Source organism: Dendropsophus ebraccatus, chromosome 8 (genome assembly GCF_027789765.1).
Source record: "Dendropsophus ebraccatus isolate aDenEbr1 chromosome 8, aDenEbr1.pat, whole genome shotgun sequence".
NCBI lineage: Eukaryota > Metazoa > Chordata > Amphibia > Anura > Hylidae > Dendropsophus > Dendropsophus ebraccatus.
The window spans coordinates 124,681,925-124,697,145 of NC_091461.1; the positions used below are offsets into that span (position 1 = coordinate 124,681,925).

Consider the following 15,221-nt stretch of genomic DNA (forward strand, 5'->3'; position numbering starts at 1 on the left):
CTGGCAGATACGGAGGGGAGAAGCAGACTCAAGCGCCATTGGGAGAAGTCCACAGGATCACAGTGCTCACCAGCGTCCCACACGTACTGGCAGACCAGGACCTAAGGCAGGTCGTCCCTCTAACACCACCAGGCTCTCACAAGTACAGTAGCTCAGTCAAAGCCGCCAGTATTCACCACTGTATACTAAAGGACTGTATACCACCTGCACGTCTAACAGTAAAGGAGTTGTTGTTACACTGCCTCCCTCCTTGTCTCCCTGTTTTCTGGTCCACCTGCACCACACCACCATCAAGGGCCATATTACCAGGCAGCAGTATTTTGGGGTTGGCCCCGGGGGAACTACAGGTCCACACCACCGACCACCTTACACACGGGTGCAGCCCCCCTACAGAAACCGCTGCAGCAGCCACAGAAGAGAGAGAGATACCAGGGAAGCGCCAGAGAGTCCCCCTGTACCTGCAGAAGCCCTCGTGCCCACCTGTGACTGTGACAAGTTCCAGCCATCCTGCAGGTATAGCACACTCTCCCTCTGCAGCCCTCAGTGCATCCCCTCACAGAGGAGCTCAGCGCCACGCTCAGGAGAGACTACTACCACCATCATCCTCTCCTCATCCCCCTCACAGAGGAGCTCAGTGCCACACTCAGGAGAGACTACCATCACCATCATCCTCTCCTCATTCCCCTCACTCTCTTCCCGTTACCCCGGCTCGCTGCAGTGTGTGGAGGGATGATGGTGGTGTGTGGAGAGATGATGGTGGTGTGTGGGGAGATGATGGTGGTGTGTGGGGAGATGATGGTGGTGTGTGGAGAGATGATGGTGGTGTGTGGAGGGATGATGGTGGTGTGTGGAGGGATGATGGTGGTGTGTGGTGAGATGATGGTGGTGTATGGAGAGATGATGGTGGTGTGTGGAGGGATGATGGTGGTGTGTGGGGAGATGGTGGTGTGTGGAGAGATGATGGTGGTGTGTGGGGAGATGATGGTGGTGTGTGGGGAGATGATGGTGGTGTGTGGGGAGATGATGGTGGTGTGTGGAGGGATGATGGTGGTGTGTGGGGAGATGATGGTGGTGTGTGGGGAGATGATGGTGGTGTGTGGAGAGATGATGGTGGTGTGTATAGAGATGATGGTGTGTGGAGAGTCTGGTGGTGTGTGGAGAGATGATGGTGTGTGGAGAGATGATGGTGGTGTGTGGAGAGATGATGGTGGTGTGTGGAGGGATGATGGTGGTGTGTATAGAGATGATGGTGGTGTGTGGAGAGATGATGGTGGTGTGTGGAGGGATGATGGTGGTGTGTGGGGAGATGGTGGTGTGTGGAGAGATGATGGTGGTGTGTGGGGAGATGATGGTGGTGTGTGGGGAGATGATGGTGGTGTGTGGAGGGATGATGGTGGTGTGTGGAGAGATGATGGTGGTGTGTGGAGGGATGATGGTGGTGTGTGGGGAGATGGTGGTGTGTGGAGAGATGATGGTGGTGTGTGGGGAGATGATGGTGGTGTGTGGGGAGATGATGGTGGTGTGTGGAGGGATGATGGTGGTGTGTGGGGAGATGATGGTGGTGTGTGGAGGGATGATGGTGGTGTGTGGGGAGATGGTGGTGTGTGGAGAGATGATGGTGGTGTGTGGAGAGATGGTGATGTGTGGGGAGATGATGGTGGTGTGTGGAGGGATGATGGTGGTGTGTGGAGGGATGATGGTGGTGTGTATAGAGATGATGGTGGTGTGTGGAGAGATGATGGTGGTGTGTGGAGGGATGATGGTGGTGTGTGGAGAGATGATGGTGGTGTGTGGAGAGATGGTGGTGGTGTGTATAGAGATGATGGTGGTGTGTGGAGAGATGATGGTGGTGTGTGGAGGGATGATGGTGGTGTGTGGAGAGATGATGGTGGTGTGTGGAGGGATGATGGTGGTGTGTGGGGAGATGATGGTGGTGTGTGGAGAGATGATGGTGGTGTGTATAGAGATGATGGTGGTGTGTGGAGAGATGATGGTGGTGTGTGGAGGGATGATGGTGGTGTGTGGAGAGATGATGGTGGTGTGTGGAGGGATGATGGTGGTGTGTGGGGAGATGGTGGTGTGTGGAGAGATGATGGTGGTGTGTGGGGAGATGATGGTGGTGTGTGGAGGGATGATGGTGGTGTGTGGGGAGATGATGGTGGTGTGTGGAGGGATGATGGTGGTGTGTGGGGAGATGATGGTGGTGTGTGGGGAGATGATGGTGGTGTGTGGAGGGATGATGGTGGTGTGTGGAGAGATGATGGTGGTGTGTGGAGGGATGATGGTGGTGTGTATAGAGATGATCTGCCTCAGACCTTGGACTATAACTATCCTGTGGACCTTTCCTCCAATGGTGCCTGAGTCTTTCCCTCCTTGTCAGCTGGGCAGCTTTCTGCTTAGTATCTAGGCCGGGCCATAGGCCACAACTTGCAGGTCCTAGAAGTATCAAAGGTCTTTGTTCAACCTCCCCTTTGAATCCTAGAAAGAGATGGCACAGAGGCCTCAGTTACCTCTGCGTCCCAGTATACTCAGGTCCTCCTGCTTATGCTTCCTGTCCTGAGGATTCCCACTAACAGCAGAGAAGCACCTTGTGTCTCTGTAGATTCTCCCTCTCTCCCCCCTCTCCCTCTCTCTCTCTCTCTCTCTCTCCCTCTCTCTCTCTCTCTCTCTCTCCCTCTCTCTCCCTCTCTCTCTCTCTCCCTCTCTCCCCCCCTCTCTTTCTCTCTCCCTCTCTCTCCCTCTCTCTCTCTCCCTCTCTCTCTCTCTCTCTCTTCCCCCCCCCTCTCTCCCCCCTCTCTTTCTCTCTCCCTCTCTCTGTCTCTCCCCCCTCTCTTTTTCTCTCCCCCCTCTCTCTCTCTCTCTCTCTCTCTCTCTCTCCCCCCTCTCCCCCCCCCCCTCTCTCTCTCTCTCTCTCTCTCTCTCTCTCTAACTTCCAGCTTTCCTTCTAATTTTGTTCAGTTTCTCCTTCTCTTTTATAGCTTTCACCTTCTTTAGCACCTGACAGGCTTGTCCGGCTGACCAGGCCACAGAACGGCCCCCAGCTGCCCTGCACACTGACAGAACACTACTTCCTGCTACAGCTGGGGTTTGTGAGGAGGCTGCTCCGCCTACCTTCTAGCAGGTTCTGGAAAGAGCTGGAAAGTCTACACTGCCCAAAGCAGTTCCCACTACAGCCTGTAGGTGTCACTGTTCCCTAACAGTCTGTGTAGTGTGTGAGGGGTGTAACCCATTCTCTGCCGGCCAGTTACTCTGCTACATAGAATACATAAGAACATCTTACCTTATAGAATATACAATAAACCACTTGTGGACAGGAGCCACCCTAAGCCCGGCCGCAGGAACTGCGCTCTGGTATACTACATACATATTGTTCTGTGGGTAGTTTGGGGTCTTTCCTGCCTAGAATCAGCTATATCCTCCCTCTCCCTACTCCAGCCTCTCTCCCTGACTAGCTGCAAGATGGCGTCTGACGACGAGCAGGAAAAGCCAAGTTCTTCTACCCTAGAGGTCACATGAGTAAGCCAGCCAATGAATGTAAACTGTTCCTGGGATGCCAGTGTGCTCCTTGGGCCCCTCACCACCCCCTGCAGTTATTGGCTTGAAAAAAAGCCGCAACCATGGTGGGAGGGGAACTAATTTTTACTGCGTATTTGGTCAGATCCTCAGATATGAATATATCGAATAGTATAGCTTTCCATCAGTCAGCTACTCAGTCAAGTACTACTCGCTCATCTCTAGTAACAATATAAGGCTATGTTCACATAACATATTTTTTTATGACAAGTACGGCCGTTGTTGCTCTTCAAAACAACGGCAGTTCTTGTCATCAAAAAATGTGTTGCATTGAAATCAATGCGAACAACGGCCATTGTTCAATACGGCCATGGAAGTAATTGACATGTCAATTATTTCCGGTCATTGTGCATTAAAATCAATACAAGTTTCACTGCAACAACGGCTGTTGTTTAACATTCAGAAGAAGGGCCGTTGCTTATTCAGTGTGTGAACATAGCCTGAAAGAGTTTTTTCTCGCTCCTACAATTAATAATTTGCATGAAATGCTCTATTAGGCTATGTTCACACAGCATACGAAAGGCCGTTGTTGCACTGAAAATTGCATTGATTTCAATGCACAACGGCTGGAAATAATTGTCATCGATTATTTTATGTCAACCAAACCCTCTGCCAGCGGTGAGTTTAGCCGGCATCAGTGTAAAGTATATGGACACATAACATAAATGGATTTTTGGTGGTTTTAGAACTAGAGGCAGACAGGTTAGTGACGCTTTATGCCTCTGCGGCATTCGCATTGTATAACCTGACTTCGGAATACCCCTTTAATTATTACTGAAAACGTCTTTGTCCTTAAAATGTCTGACCCTGAAGGGGTTATTCTGTAGATTTGGAATCGGCAGGCGCTCTGGTTGTTCCTAATTAGTGACAAGCGAGCATGCTGGTCCGAGCTTGGTACTGGATGGAGTATTAGGGTACTCGATGGTACTCGTTACTCGGACGAGCATCTCGCGATACTCAAGAAAATCTCATCATCCGTTTCCGATAAGTTTGGGCGCTATTTCTCAGCCAATAAACATGCAGGAGACTCTTTGGTACATCCTGGGATGACGTGGGACCCATACATGTCGATAGCAGCGATTGGTTGGTCAGATCAGATGACCCTGCCATATAAAACTGGGCGGGGGCAGTGCTGGCTTCAGACGCATGCTGTGAGAGATCAGGGAGAGAGCTGCTGCTGGTCAGGGAGAGTGTCAGTGTAGGATATAGCCTTCCAGTAGGCCGGGTATATACCAGCAATACAAACACACAGACCTTTTATTAATACTATTACTACAGACTGCTGGCTGGGAGTTGTAGTGCTGCTACCGCGATTTCACCAGCACACTGTGGTGACCGGCTGCTGGCAGAAAGGGGGCATTAGGTGTTGTATACACCCCCCTAAGAAGTGCTCAGTACTATTATATTGGGACCTCTACTATATTTCCTGATCTCTGTATTTCTTACACAAGATATATCTAAGCTCACTACTGCTTGTTCAGTGTAAGGGGGTGTCACAGAGTGTATATAGGTGCAGCCACCAACACATTGTATCCCACAGCTGTTGGCCAGAATTAGGCATAATGGTGGCATTAGGCGGCCTCAGAGGCGTCCATACAAGCTGCCCCTGCTGTTTCCTGTCCATTTCCGTGGTGTTTCCATCATTTTCTGAGGTTGACAGGTTTTCACACGACCTTCCCTCTACCGAACTTGGGTCCCCTGCAAAAATGCTTAAGTTTCCCATTGACTTCAATGGGGTTCGTTACTCGAAACGAGCACTCGAGTATCGGGAGATATTCGTCTCGAGTAACGAGCACCCGAGCATTTTAGTACTCGCTCAACACTATTCCTAATGTAAGATTACCCAGTGTCCAGGGTCACGGTGTTCATCCTTGAAGGGCTATCTACACAATGATGACATTTACATTTCATAAAACAGGAAATAATATGGAAATTACAAATCTGCAAATAAATTCTATGGTGCAGGGGTGTAAAACGACACGAGGGGAAACCAGGCCCCATGTCCTTCTCGGAGATCCTGCAGAAGAGGTTGGATGAGAGCGGCTGCTGCTGTGGGGAACCCTGGCACTGCATACATCTCAGCAGAAGAGGCTGGATGAGAGCAGCTACTGCTGTGGGGAACCCTGGCACTGCATACATCTCAGCAGAAGAGGTTGGAGGAGAGCGGCTACTGCTGTGGGGAACCCTGGCACTGCATACATCTCAGTCAGAAGAGTCTGGAGGAGAGCAGCTACTGCTGTGGGGAACCCTGGCACTGCATACATCTCAGCAGAAGAGGTTGGATGAGAGCGGCTGCTGCTGTGGGGAACCCTGGCACTGCATACATCTCAGCAGAAGAGGTTGGATGAGAGTGGCTGCTGCTGTGGGGAACCCTGGCACTGCATACATCTCAGCAGAAGAGGTTGGATGAGAGCGGCTGCTGCAGTGGGAAACCCTGGCACTGCATACATCTCAGCAGAAGAGTCTGGAGGAGAGCGGCTGCTGCTGTGGGGAACCCTGGCACTGCATACATCTCAGCAGAAGAGGTTGGAGGAGAGCGGCTGCTGCTGTGGGGAACCCTGGCACTGCATACATCTCAGCAGAAGATGACTGTGTTGTATATTATATATCGCATATATTATGAATGTTCTGGATTTGATCCCAAGTCCTCTCTCTTCCCATCACAGATGACGACTGCGCCAACAGCTTCACCCCGAACCAGGTGGCCCGGATGCATTGTTACCTGGATCTCAAATATCAGAGATGGACTCGCTCCCAGAAACCTTCACCTGTTCCTTTTGCTCCAATAGTAACGAGACAGGGTCCGAACTTTATCACCATCCGATGGCTGCCGCCCATCAGCGGAGAACTGTACGAGAGGTAAGAGACTCTATGTGCTACACTATAAGTTACTGTACAGTATAGCAGCATGTGGTGTATAATGTATGGTAAGTGTATAACCCTGATAACACAGCAGCTGGATATATGATATATAAGTTACTGTACAGTATAGCAGCATATGGTATATAATGTATAGTAACTGTATAACCCTGATAACACAGCAGCTGGATATGTGATATATAAGTTACTGTACAGTATAGCAGCATGTGGTATATAATGTATAGTATCTGTATAATCCTGATAACACAGCAGCTGGATATGTGATATATAAGTTACTGTACAGTATAGCAATCAGCATGTGGTATATAATGTATAGTAACTGTATAACCCTGATAACAGCAGCTGGATATGTGATATATAAGTTACTGTACAGTATAGCAGCATGTGGTGTATAATGTATAGTAACTGTATAACCCTGATAACACAGCAGCAGCTGGATATGTGATATATAAGTTACTGTACAGTATAGCAGCATGTGGTGTATAATGTATAGTAACTGTATAACCCTGATAACACAGCAGCAGCTGGATATGTGATATATAAGTTACTGTACAGTATAGCAGCATGTGGTGTATAATGTATAGCAACTGTATAACCCTGATAACACAGCAGCTGGATATGTGATATATAAGTTACTGTACAGTATAGCAGCATGTGGTGTATAATGTATAGTAACTGTATAACCCTGATACCACAGCAGCTGGATATGTGATATATAAGTTACTGTACAGTATAGCAGCATGTGTTATATAATGTATAGTAACTGTATAACCCTGATACCACAGCAGCTGGATATGTGATATATAAGTTACTGTACAGTATAGCAATCAGCATGTGGTGTATAATGTATAGTAACTGTATAACCCTGATAACACAGCAGCTGGATATGTGATATATAAGTTACTGTACAGTATAGCAGCATGTGGTGTATAATGTATAGTAACTGTATAACCCTGATACCACAGCAGCTGGATATGTGATATATAAGTTACTGTACAGTATAGCAGCATGTGTTATATAATGTATAGTAACTGTATAACCCTGATACCACAGCAGCTGGATATGTGATATATAAGTTACTGTACAGTATAGCAGCATGTGGTGTATAATGTATAGTAACTGTATAACCCTGATAACACAACAGCTGGATATGTGATATATAAGTTACTGTACAGTATAGCAGCATGTGGTATATAATGTATAGTAACTGTATAACCCTGATAACACAGCAGCAGCTGGATATGTGATATATAAGTTACTGTACAGTATAGCAATCAGCATGTGGTGTATGATGTATAGTAACTGTATAACCCTGATAACACAGCAGCAGCTGGATATGTGATATATAAGTTACTGTACAGTATAGCAATCAGCATGTGGTGTATAATGTATAGTAACTGTATAACCCTGATAACACAGCAGCTGGATATGTGATATATAAGTTACTGTACAGTATAGCAGCATGTGGTATATAATGTATAGTAACTGTATAACCCTGATAACACAGCAGCAGCTGGATATGTGATATATAAGTTACTGTACAGTATAACAATCAGCATGTGGTATATAATGTATAGTAACTGTATAACCCTGATAACACAGCAGCTGGATATGTGATATATAAGTTACTGTACAGTATAGCAGCATGTGGTATATAATGTATAGTAACTATAACCCTGATAACACAGCAGCTGGATATGTGATATATAAGTTACTGTACAGTATAGCAGCATGTGGTATATAATGTATAGTAACTGTATAACCCTGATAACACAGCAGCAGCTGGATATGTGATATATAAGTTACTGTACAGTATAGCAGCATGTGGTATATAATGTATAGTAACTGTATAACCCTGATAACACAGCAGCTGGATATGTGATATATAAGTTACTGTACAGTATAGCAGCATGTGGTATATAATGTATAGTAACTGCATAACCCTGATAACACAGCAGCTGGATATGTGATATATAAGTTACTGTACAGTATAGCAGCATGTGGTATATAATGTATAGTAACTGTATAACCCTGATAACACAGCAGCAGCTGGATATGTGATATATAAGTTACTGTACAGTATAGCAGCATGTGGTGTATAATGTATAGTAACTGTATAACCCTGATAACACAGCAGCAGCTGGATAAGTGATATATAAGTTACTGTACAGTATAGCAATCAGCATGTGGTATATAATGTATAGTAACTGTATAACCCTGATAACACAGCAGCTGGATATGTGATATGTAAGTTACTGTACAGTATAGCAATCAGCATGTGGTATATAATGTATAGTAACTGTATAACCCTGATAACACAGCAGCTGGATATGTGATATATAAGTTACTGTACAGTATAGCAGCATGTGGTATATAATGTATAGTAACTGTATAACCCTGATAACACAGAAGCAGCTGGATATGTGATATATAAGTTACTGTACAGTATAGCAGCATGTGGTATATAATGTATAGTAACTGTATAACCCTGATAACACAGCAGCAGCTTGTAGATACAGGATGGAGGTGCAGATCCCCATAATGCAGTAGTGTAGTACAACTGGCTAGAACAGAGAAGCAGGGCTGCTGTCAGAGGTCTGTGTGGTCACATGACAGCAATGGGGAAAGGGTGTGTTCTCAGCATGGACCAATCAGGACTGACAGAGACTGCAGGGAGAGAGGGGTTACAGCTATGGAGAGATTACCCCCACGGTCCTGTCCCCTGATGTAAGCCCCAGCCTGAAGTGGATCTGCTATCATTTGGAAGGTGAGGGAGACTTCCTGGGTCAGAGTACAGGGCTGTAGACCCCGCTATGCAGACCATGCCCCACTCCCCCTCCCACCCAGTACAGGGAGCTCTTACACCAAAGCAGTGCTCTTATACCAAGTTACTATTTTGAAAAACTGTGAGCTCTTCTTGCAAAGCGCTCTCAATCCAAGTTACTCTTAAACCAAGGTACCACTGTGTATCCTGTTATACACCACCATTTCCTGAGGGGGCACACTATTGTTCCTTACACACTGTGACCAGGAGAACATTCAGCCATCTTCATCTCCTGTCTCCCCCAATCACTGCATCAGCTCATAGAACATGGAAGCATAGACTGGAAGCCTTCGTGTCCGTCTGCCACATATTAGCCACACTCACCTCTTATGCCGTGGACGCCACTCCTCTATCCATAACGTTTCTGCACAATAAGAACTTAGAGGCCAGTTCCATAGAATTAGTCTCCAGCTGTCTATAAGCGTGTCCTGCAATGTGCTCCAGCTATTTGCTGCTGTCCGTCAGTACCTATGTCGTACCGTCTATTGGGACCGCACATCATTATATATAAACCGGTGTGGACAGGTTTCCGGCAATGTTCTTACAACGGACGGATTCTTTACACAGGTAGGAAAGACAACGGTAACTGCAGGGGCTACGAGGTGGGTTCCGTCCTGGTTCACACAAAGGATTGTTTATAAAGTTCTATTAAAATGTCGAAATATTGCAGCTTAATCCTATTCAGTCAATCATCTTACAGCAATAATGATGAACTACGTCCTCCCTTTTCTGTCTCATTAGAAATGTTTTCCATCTACGTATGTGGCCCCAGAAATCGCTGGTTTACCGATAGCGTTATAGTATTTGCTGTAAGAGCAAAAAACAACAATGCAATAAACAGATTAAAAAAACTTACAAAATGGTAGAAAAAACATTGGTTGAGGCTGAAAATAAACCCAGATCCCCGAGGGCTCGCTCCATGGTGTGCCCATCCGCCATGTTATATCAGGTGCACAGTCACAACACCTGCAGTCCCATCACATAGCACATGGATTGTGAGTGCAGAAAGTGCCGCTCCTCTGGGGGCCTCATGGTGGTGGCAGCTCCAGTATAAGAATATCTCCCCCTTTTATTACCAGGGATTCCGCATCTACTTGTGAGTCTTGTGCGTCTGATGGATCGTTCCTACAATACGCATATCAGGCCTCCTCACCCCGGGCGTGTGACAATTCTGGCTACTGGACCCCTGAAGAAGCCGTGGGTAAGTGATCAGATTGCCGGTAATATCGTCCATAGTCCTAGTCAGCTCTTCTGTTATGAGAATTGGTTCTGGGAAGATACATCTGAGGCGTTGTAGCTTCACTCCGAGAGGTACGACAAGTATAAATGACGCGAGACTAACCTTGGAGGTGTTACAGAGGACAAAGGGGGTTCCTACACTACTGAAGCCCACATTGGGTTATGGGCCATTTTTAGCATAAATTCTGTAAAATTTGTGTCCTTAGTTGTTTTTAACTTTGGGATTTGGAGGAAGAAGAACTTGGAGAGAGCCGCCAAGTCTTGTTGCAGTGTGATCTGCCGAGAACCTAGAAGTATTGGTCCACTTCATTTCCATTGGACAGCGTCTCATCTTGGAGCTTGGCCATCATGTAGGGTTCCATTGTCAGACAATGGTGGTGTGGCCAAACATGAGGTAGCAGATAAAGGAGACAATGGTGGTGCGGCCAAACATGAGGTAGCAGATAAAGGAGACAATGGTGGTGCGGCCAAACATGAGGTAGCAGATAAAGGAGACAATGGTGGTGCGGCCAAACATGAGGTAGCAGATAAAGGAGACAATGGTGGTGCGGCCAAACATGAGGTAGCAGATAGGGAGACAATGGTGGTGCGGCCAAACATGAGGTAGCAGATAAAGGAGACAATGGTGGTGCGGCCAAACATGAGGTAGCAGATAAAAGAGACTCTTCTTGGTTCTTGCTCGGACAGAACTTGTTTTCTCCATTTTAGGGCTTCTGTGCCGTCTTGTTTTTGTTGTACACCAAGTAATTTCTACAATGACCGGACTGAGATATTTCACGTATTATTTTTTACAGCCTTTGGGTTCCATCTCCCGGTCACTAACCGGAATAGCGTATCCGAGGGCTAAATGTTACCGTATCCTAATAGAACATAATTACAAGTACTAAGGGAATAATATTGATACTAATTTCACAAGTAAAATTTCCAGGAATCCTGACTCATTGGGTGGAATTCAGACCAATGTACTTTGCTTTCCAATAAAATTTCCATGAAATGTCATATTAGTTATAGTTCTGGCATTTCACCCTGTTCCTTCTCCGGCGATCGGCTGTTGTAGCTTATTCGGAGGAGAAATCTGCTGAGTGTAATAACAGCGCTGAGAATAGGTAGAGAAGGCGGCTGACCCCCCATCTGTGATGGATCTCACCCCAGGACCAGGGGCCACAATAGCTTCAGGAGCCCACTCCAGGACCGGGGCCACAATAGCTTCAGGAGCCCACTCCAGGACCGGGGCCACAATAGCTTCAGGAGCCCTCCCCAGAACTGGGGGCCACAATAGCTTCAGGAGCCCACTCCAGGACCGGGGCCATGATAGCTTTAGGAGCCCACTCCAGGACTGGGGCCACAATAGCTTCAGGAGCCCACTCCAGGACCGGGGCCACAATAGCTTCAGGAGCCCACTCCAGGACCAGGGGCCACAATAGCTTCAGAAGCCCACCCCAGGACCGGGGCCACAATAGCTTCAGGAGCCCACTCCAGGACCGGGGCCATGATAGCTTTAGGAGCCCACTCCAGGACTGGGGCCACAATAGCTTCAGGAGCCCACTCCAGGACCGGGGCCATGATAGCTTTAGGAGCCCACTCCAGGACCAGGGGCCACAATAGCTTCAGAAGCCCACTCCAGGACCGGGGGCCACAATAGCTTCAGGAGCCCACTCCAGGACCGGGGCCACAATAGCTTCAGAAGCCCACTCCAGGACCGGGGGCCACAATAGCTTCAGGAGCCCACTCCAGGACTGGGGCCACAATAGCTTCAGGAGCCCACCCCAGAACCGGGGGCCACAATAGCTTCAGGAGCCCACTCAAGGACCAGGGGCCACAATAGCTTCAGAAGCCCACCCCAGGACAGGGGGCCACAATAGCTTCAGAAGCCCACCCCAGGATCGGGGCCACAATAGCTTCAGAAGCCCACTCCAGGACCAGGGCCACAATAGCTTCAGAAGCCCACCCCAGGATCGGGGCCACAATAGCTTCAGAAGCCCACCCCAGGACCGGGGCCACAATAGCTTCAGGAGCCCACTCCAGGACCGGGGCCACAATAGCTTCAGAAGCCCACTCCAGGACCGGGGGCCACAATAGCTTCATGGTTACTATCCTGAAAGTGGGAGCAAAGACATTTCTTCCATCTCCAACTTCTCATTTTTAAGATCAAGTGAAAAAGAAAATTTCCGGTTTCTTTATGAAATGGCCAAAAAGTCTTGATTTTGAGTCTGGATATGTGTAATATTCCTGGTACAGAATAAGAATAGGAAGCAGCGTAGGGTAATAACTAGAGATGAGCGACGCTGGAGCAGCTGGAGCCCATCCGGCCCGATCGTTCGGCATTTGATTAGCGGGGGCTGCTGAACTTGGATAAAGCTCTAAGGTTGTCTGGGAAACAAGGATACAGCCAATAACTATATCCAGGATTCCACATAGCCTTAGGGCTTTATCCAACTTCAGCAGCCGCCGCTAATCACATGCCGAACGATCGGGCCGGATGGACTCCAGCTGCTCCAGGTTCGCTCATCTCTAGTAATAACCTTTGTGCAAGAGCAGGAATGGGGAAGCTTGAAATTAACTCACCTATATATGTTACGGCTACATCAATTATCACCTTACTGCACTATTATCACATTGCGGCACTATTATCACATTGCGGCACTATTATCACATTACTGCACTATTATCAAATTGCGGCACTATTATCACATTGCGGCACTATTATCAAATTGCGGCACTATTATCACATTGCGGCACTATTATCACATTACTGCACTATTATCACATTGCGGCACTATTATTACATTGCGGCACTATTATCACATTGCGGCACTATTATCACATTACTGCACTATTATCACATTGCGGCACTATTATTACATTGCGGCACTATTATCACATTACTGCACTATTATCACATTGCGGCACTATTATCACATTACTGCACTATTATCACATTGCGGCACTATTATCACATTACTGCACTATTATCACATTACAGCACTATTATCGCATTGCGGCATTATTATCGCATTACGGCACTATTATCACATTACTGCACTATTATCACATTGCGGCACTATTATCACATTACTGCCTTATTATCACATTGAGGCACTATTATTACATTACTGCACTATTATCACATTGCGTCACTATTATTAGATTACTGCACTATTATTACATTGCGGCACTATTATCACATTACTGCACTATTATCACATTACAGCACTATTATCACATTGAGGCACTATTATTACATTACTGCACTATTATCACATTACTGCACTATTATTACATTACTGCACTATTATCACCTTACTGCACTATTATTACATTGCGGCACTATTATCACATTACAGCACTATTATCACATTGCGGCACTATTATTACATTGCGGCACTATTATCACATTACTGCACTATTATCACATTGCGGCACTATTATTACATTATAGCACTATTAATACATTACTGCACTATTATCACATTGCGGCACTATTAATACATTACAGCACTATTATCACATTACTGCACTATTATCACATTACTGCACTATTATCACATTACTGCACTATTATCACATTGCGGCACTATTATCACATTACTGCACTATTATTACTTTGCGGCACTATTATTACATTGAGGCACTATTATCACATTACTGCACTATTATCACAGTGCGGCACTATTATCACATTACTGCACTATTATTACATTACTGCACTATTATCACATTGCGTCACTATTATTAGATTACTGCACTATTATTACATTGCGGCACTATTATCACATTACTGCACTATTATCACATTACAGCACTATTATCACATTGAGGCACTATTATTACATTACTGCACTATTATCACCTTACTGCACTATTATTACATTGCGGCACTATTATCACATTACAGCACTATTATCACATTGCGGCACTATTATTACATTGCGGCACTATTATCACATTACTGCACTATTATCACATTGCGGCACTATTATTACATTATAGCACTATTAATACATTACTGCACTATTATCACATTGCGGCACTATTAATACATTACAGCACTATTATCACATTACTGCACTATTATCACATTACTGCACTATTATCACATTACTGCACTATTATCACATTGCGGCACTATTATTACATTGCGGCACTATTATCACATTACTGCACTATTATTACTTTGCGGCACTATTATTACATTGAGGCACTATTATCACATTACTGCACTATTATCACAGTGCGGCACTATTATCACATTACTGCACTATTATCACATTGCGGCACTATTATCACATTACTGCCTTATTATCACATTGAGGCACTATTATTACATTACTGCACTATTATCACATTGCGTCACTATTATTAGATTACTGCACTATTATTACATTGCGGCACTATTATCACATTACTGCACTATTATCACATTACAGCACTATTATCACATTGAGGCACTATTATTACATTACTGCACTATTATTACATTGCGGCACTATTATCACATTACAGCACTATTATCACATTGCGGCACTATTATTACATTACTGCACTATTATCACATTACTGCACTATTATCACATTACTGCACTATTATCACATTGAGGCACTATTATTACATTACTGCACTATTATTACATTGCGGCACTATTATCACATTACAGCACTATTATCACATTGCGGCACTATTATTACATTACTGCACTATTATCAC

At 45.8% G+C, this 15,221-nt stretch overlaps 1 protein-coding gene across 7 annotated transcripts in view; it reads left to right on the forward strand.

The window, feature by feature from the left end:
- Positions 1-15,221, forward strand: part of PAPPA2 (pappalysin 2) — a 201,065-nt gene that overhangs the window by 102,854 nt on the left and 82,990 nt on the right. For all 7 annotated transcript variants that reach the window (XM_069981707.1, XM_069981709.1, XM_069981705.1 and 4 more), the window contains 2 exons: positions 6,240-6,432; positions 10,357-10,478. In XM_069981707.1, coding sequence (XP_069837808.1) covers positions 6,240-6,432; positions 10,357-10,478 — 315 coding nt within the window. The remainder of the gene's footprint in view (positions 1-6,239; positions 6,433-10,356; positions 10,479-15,221) is intronic.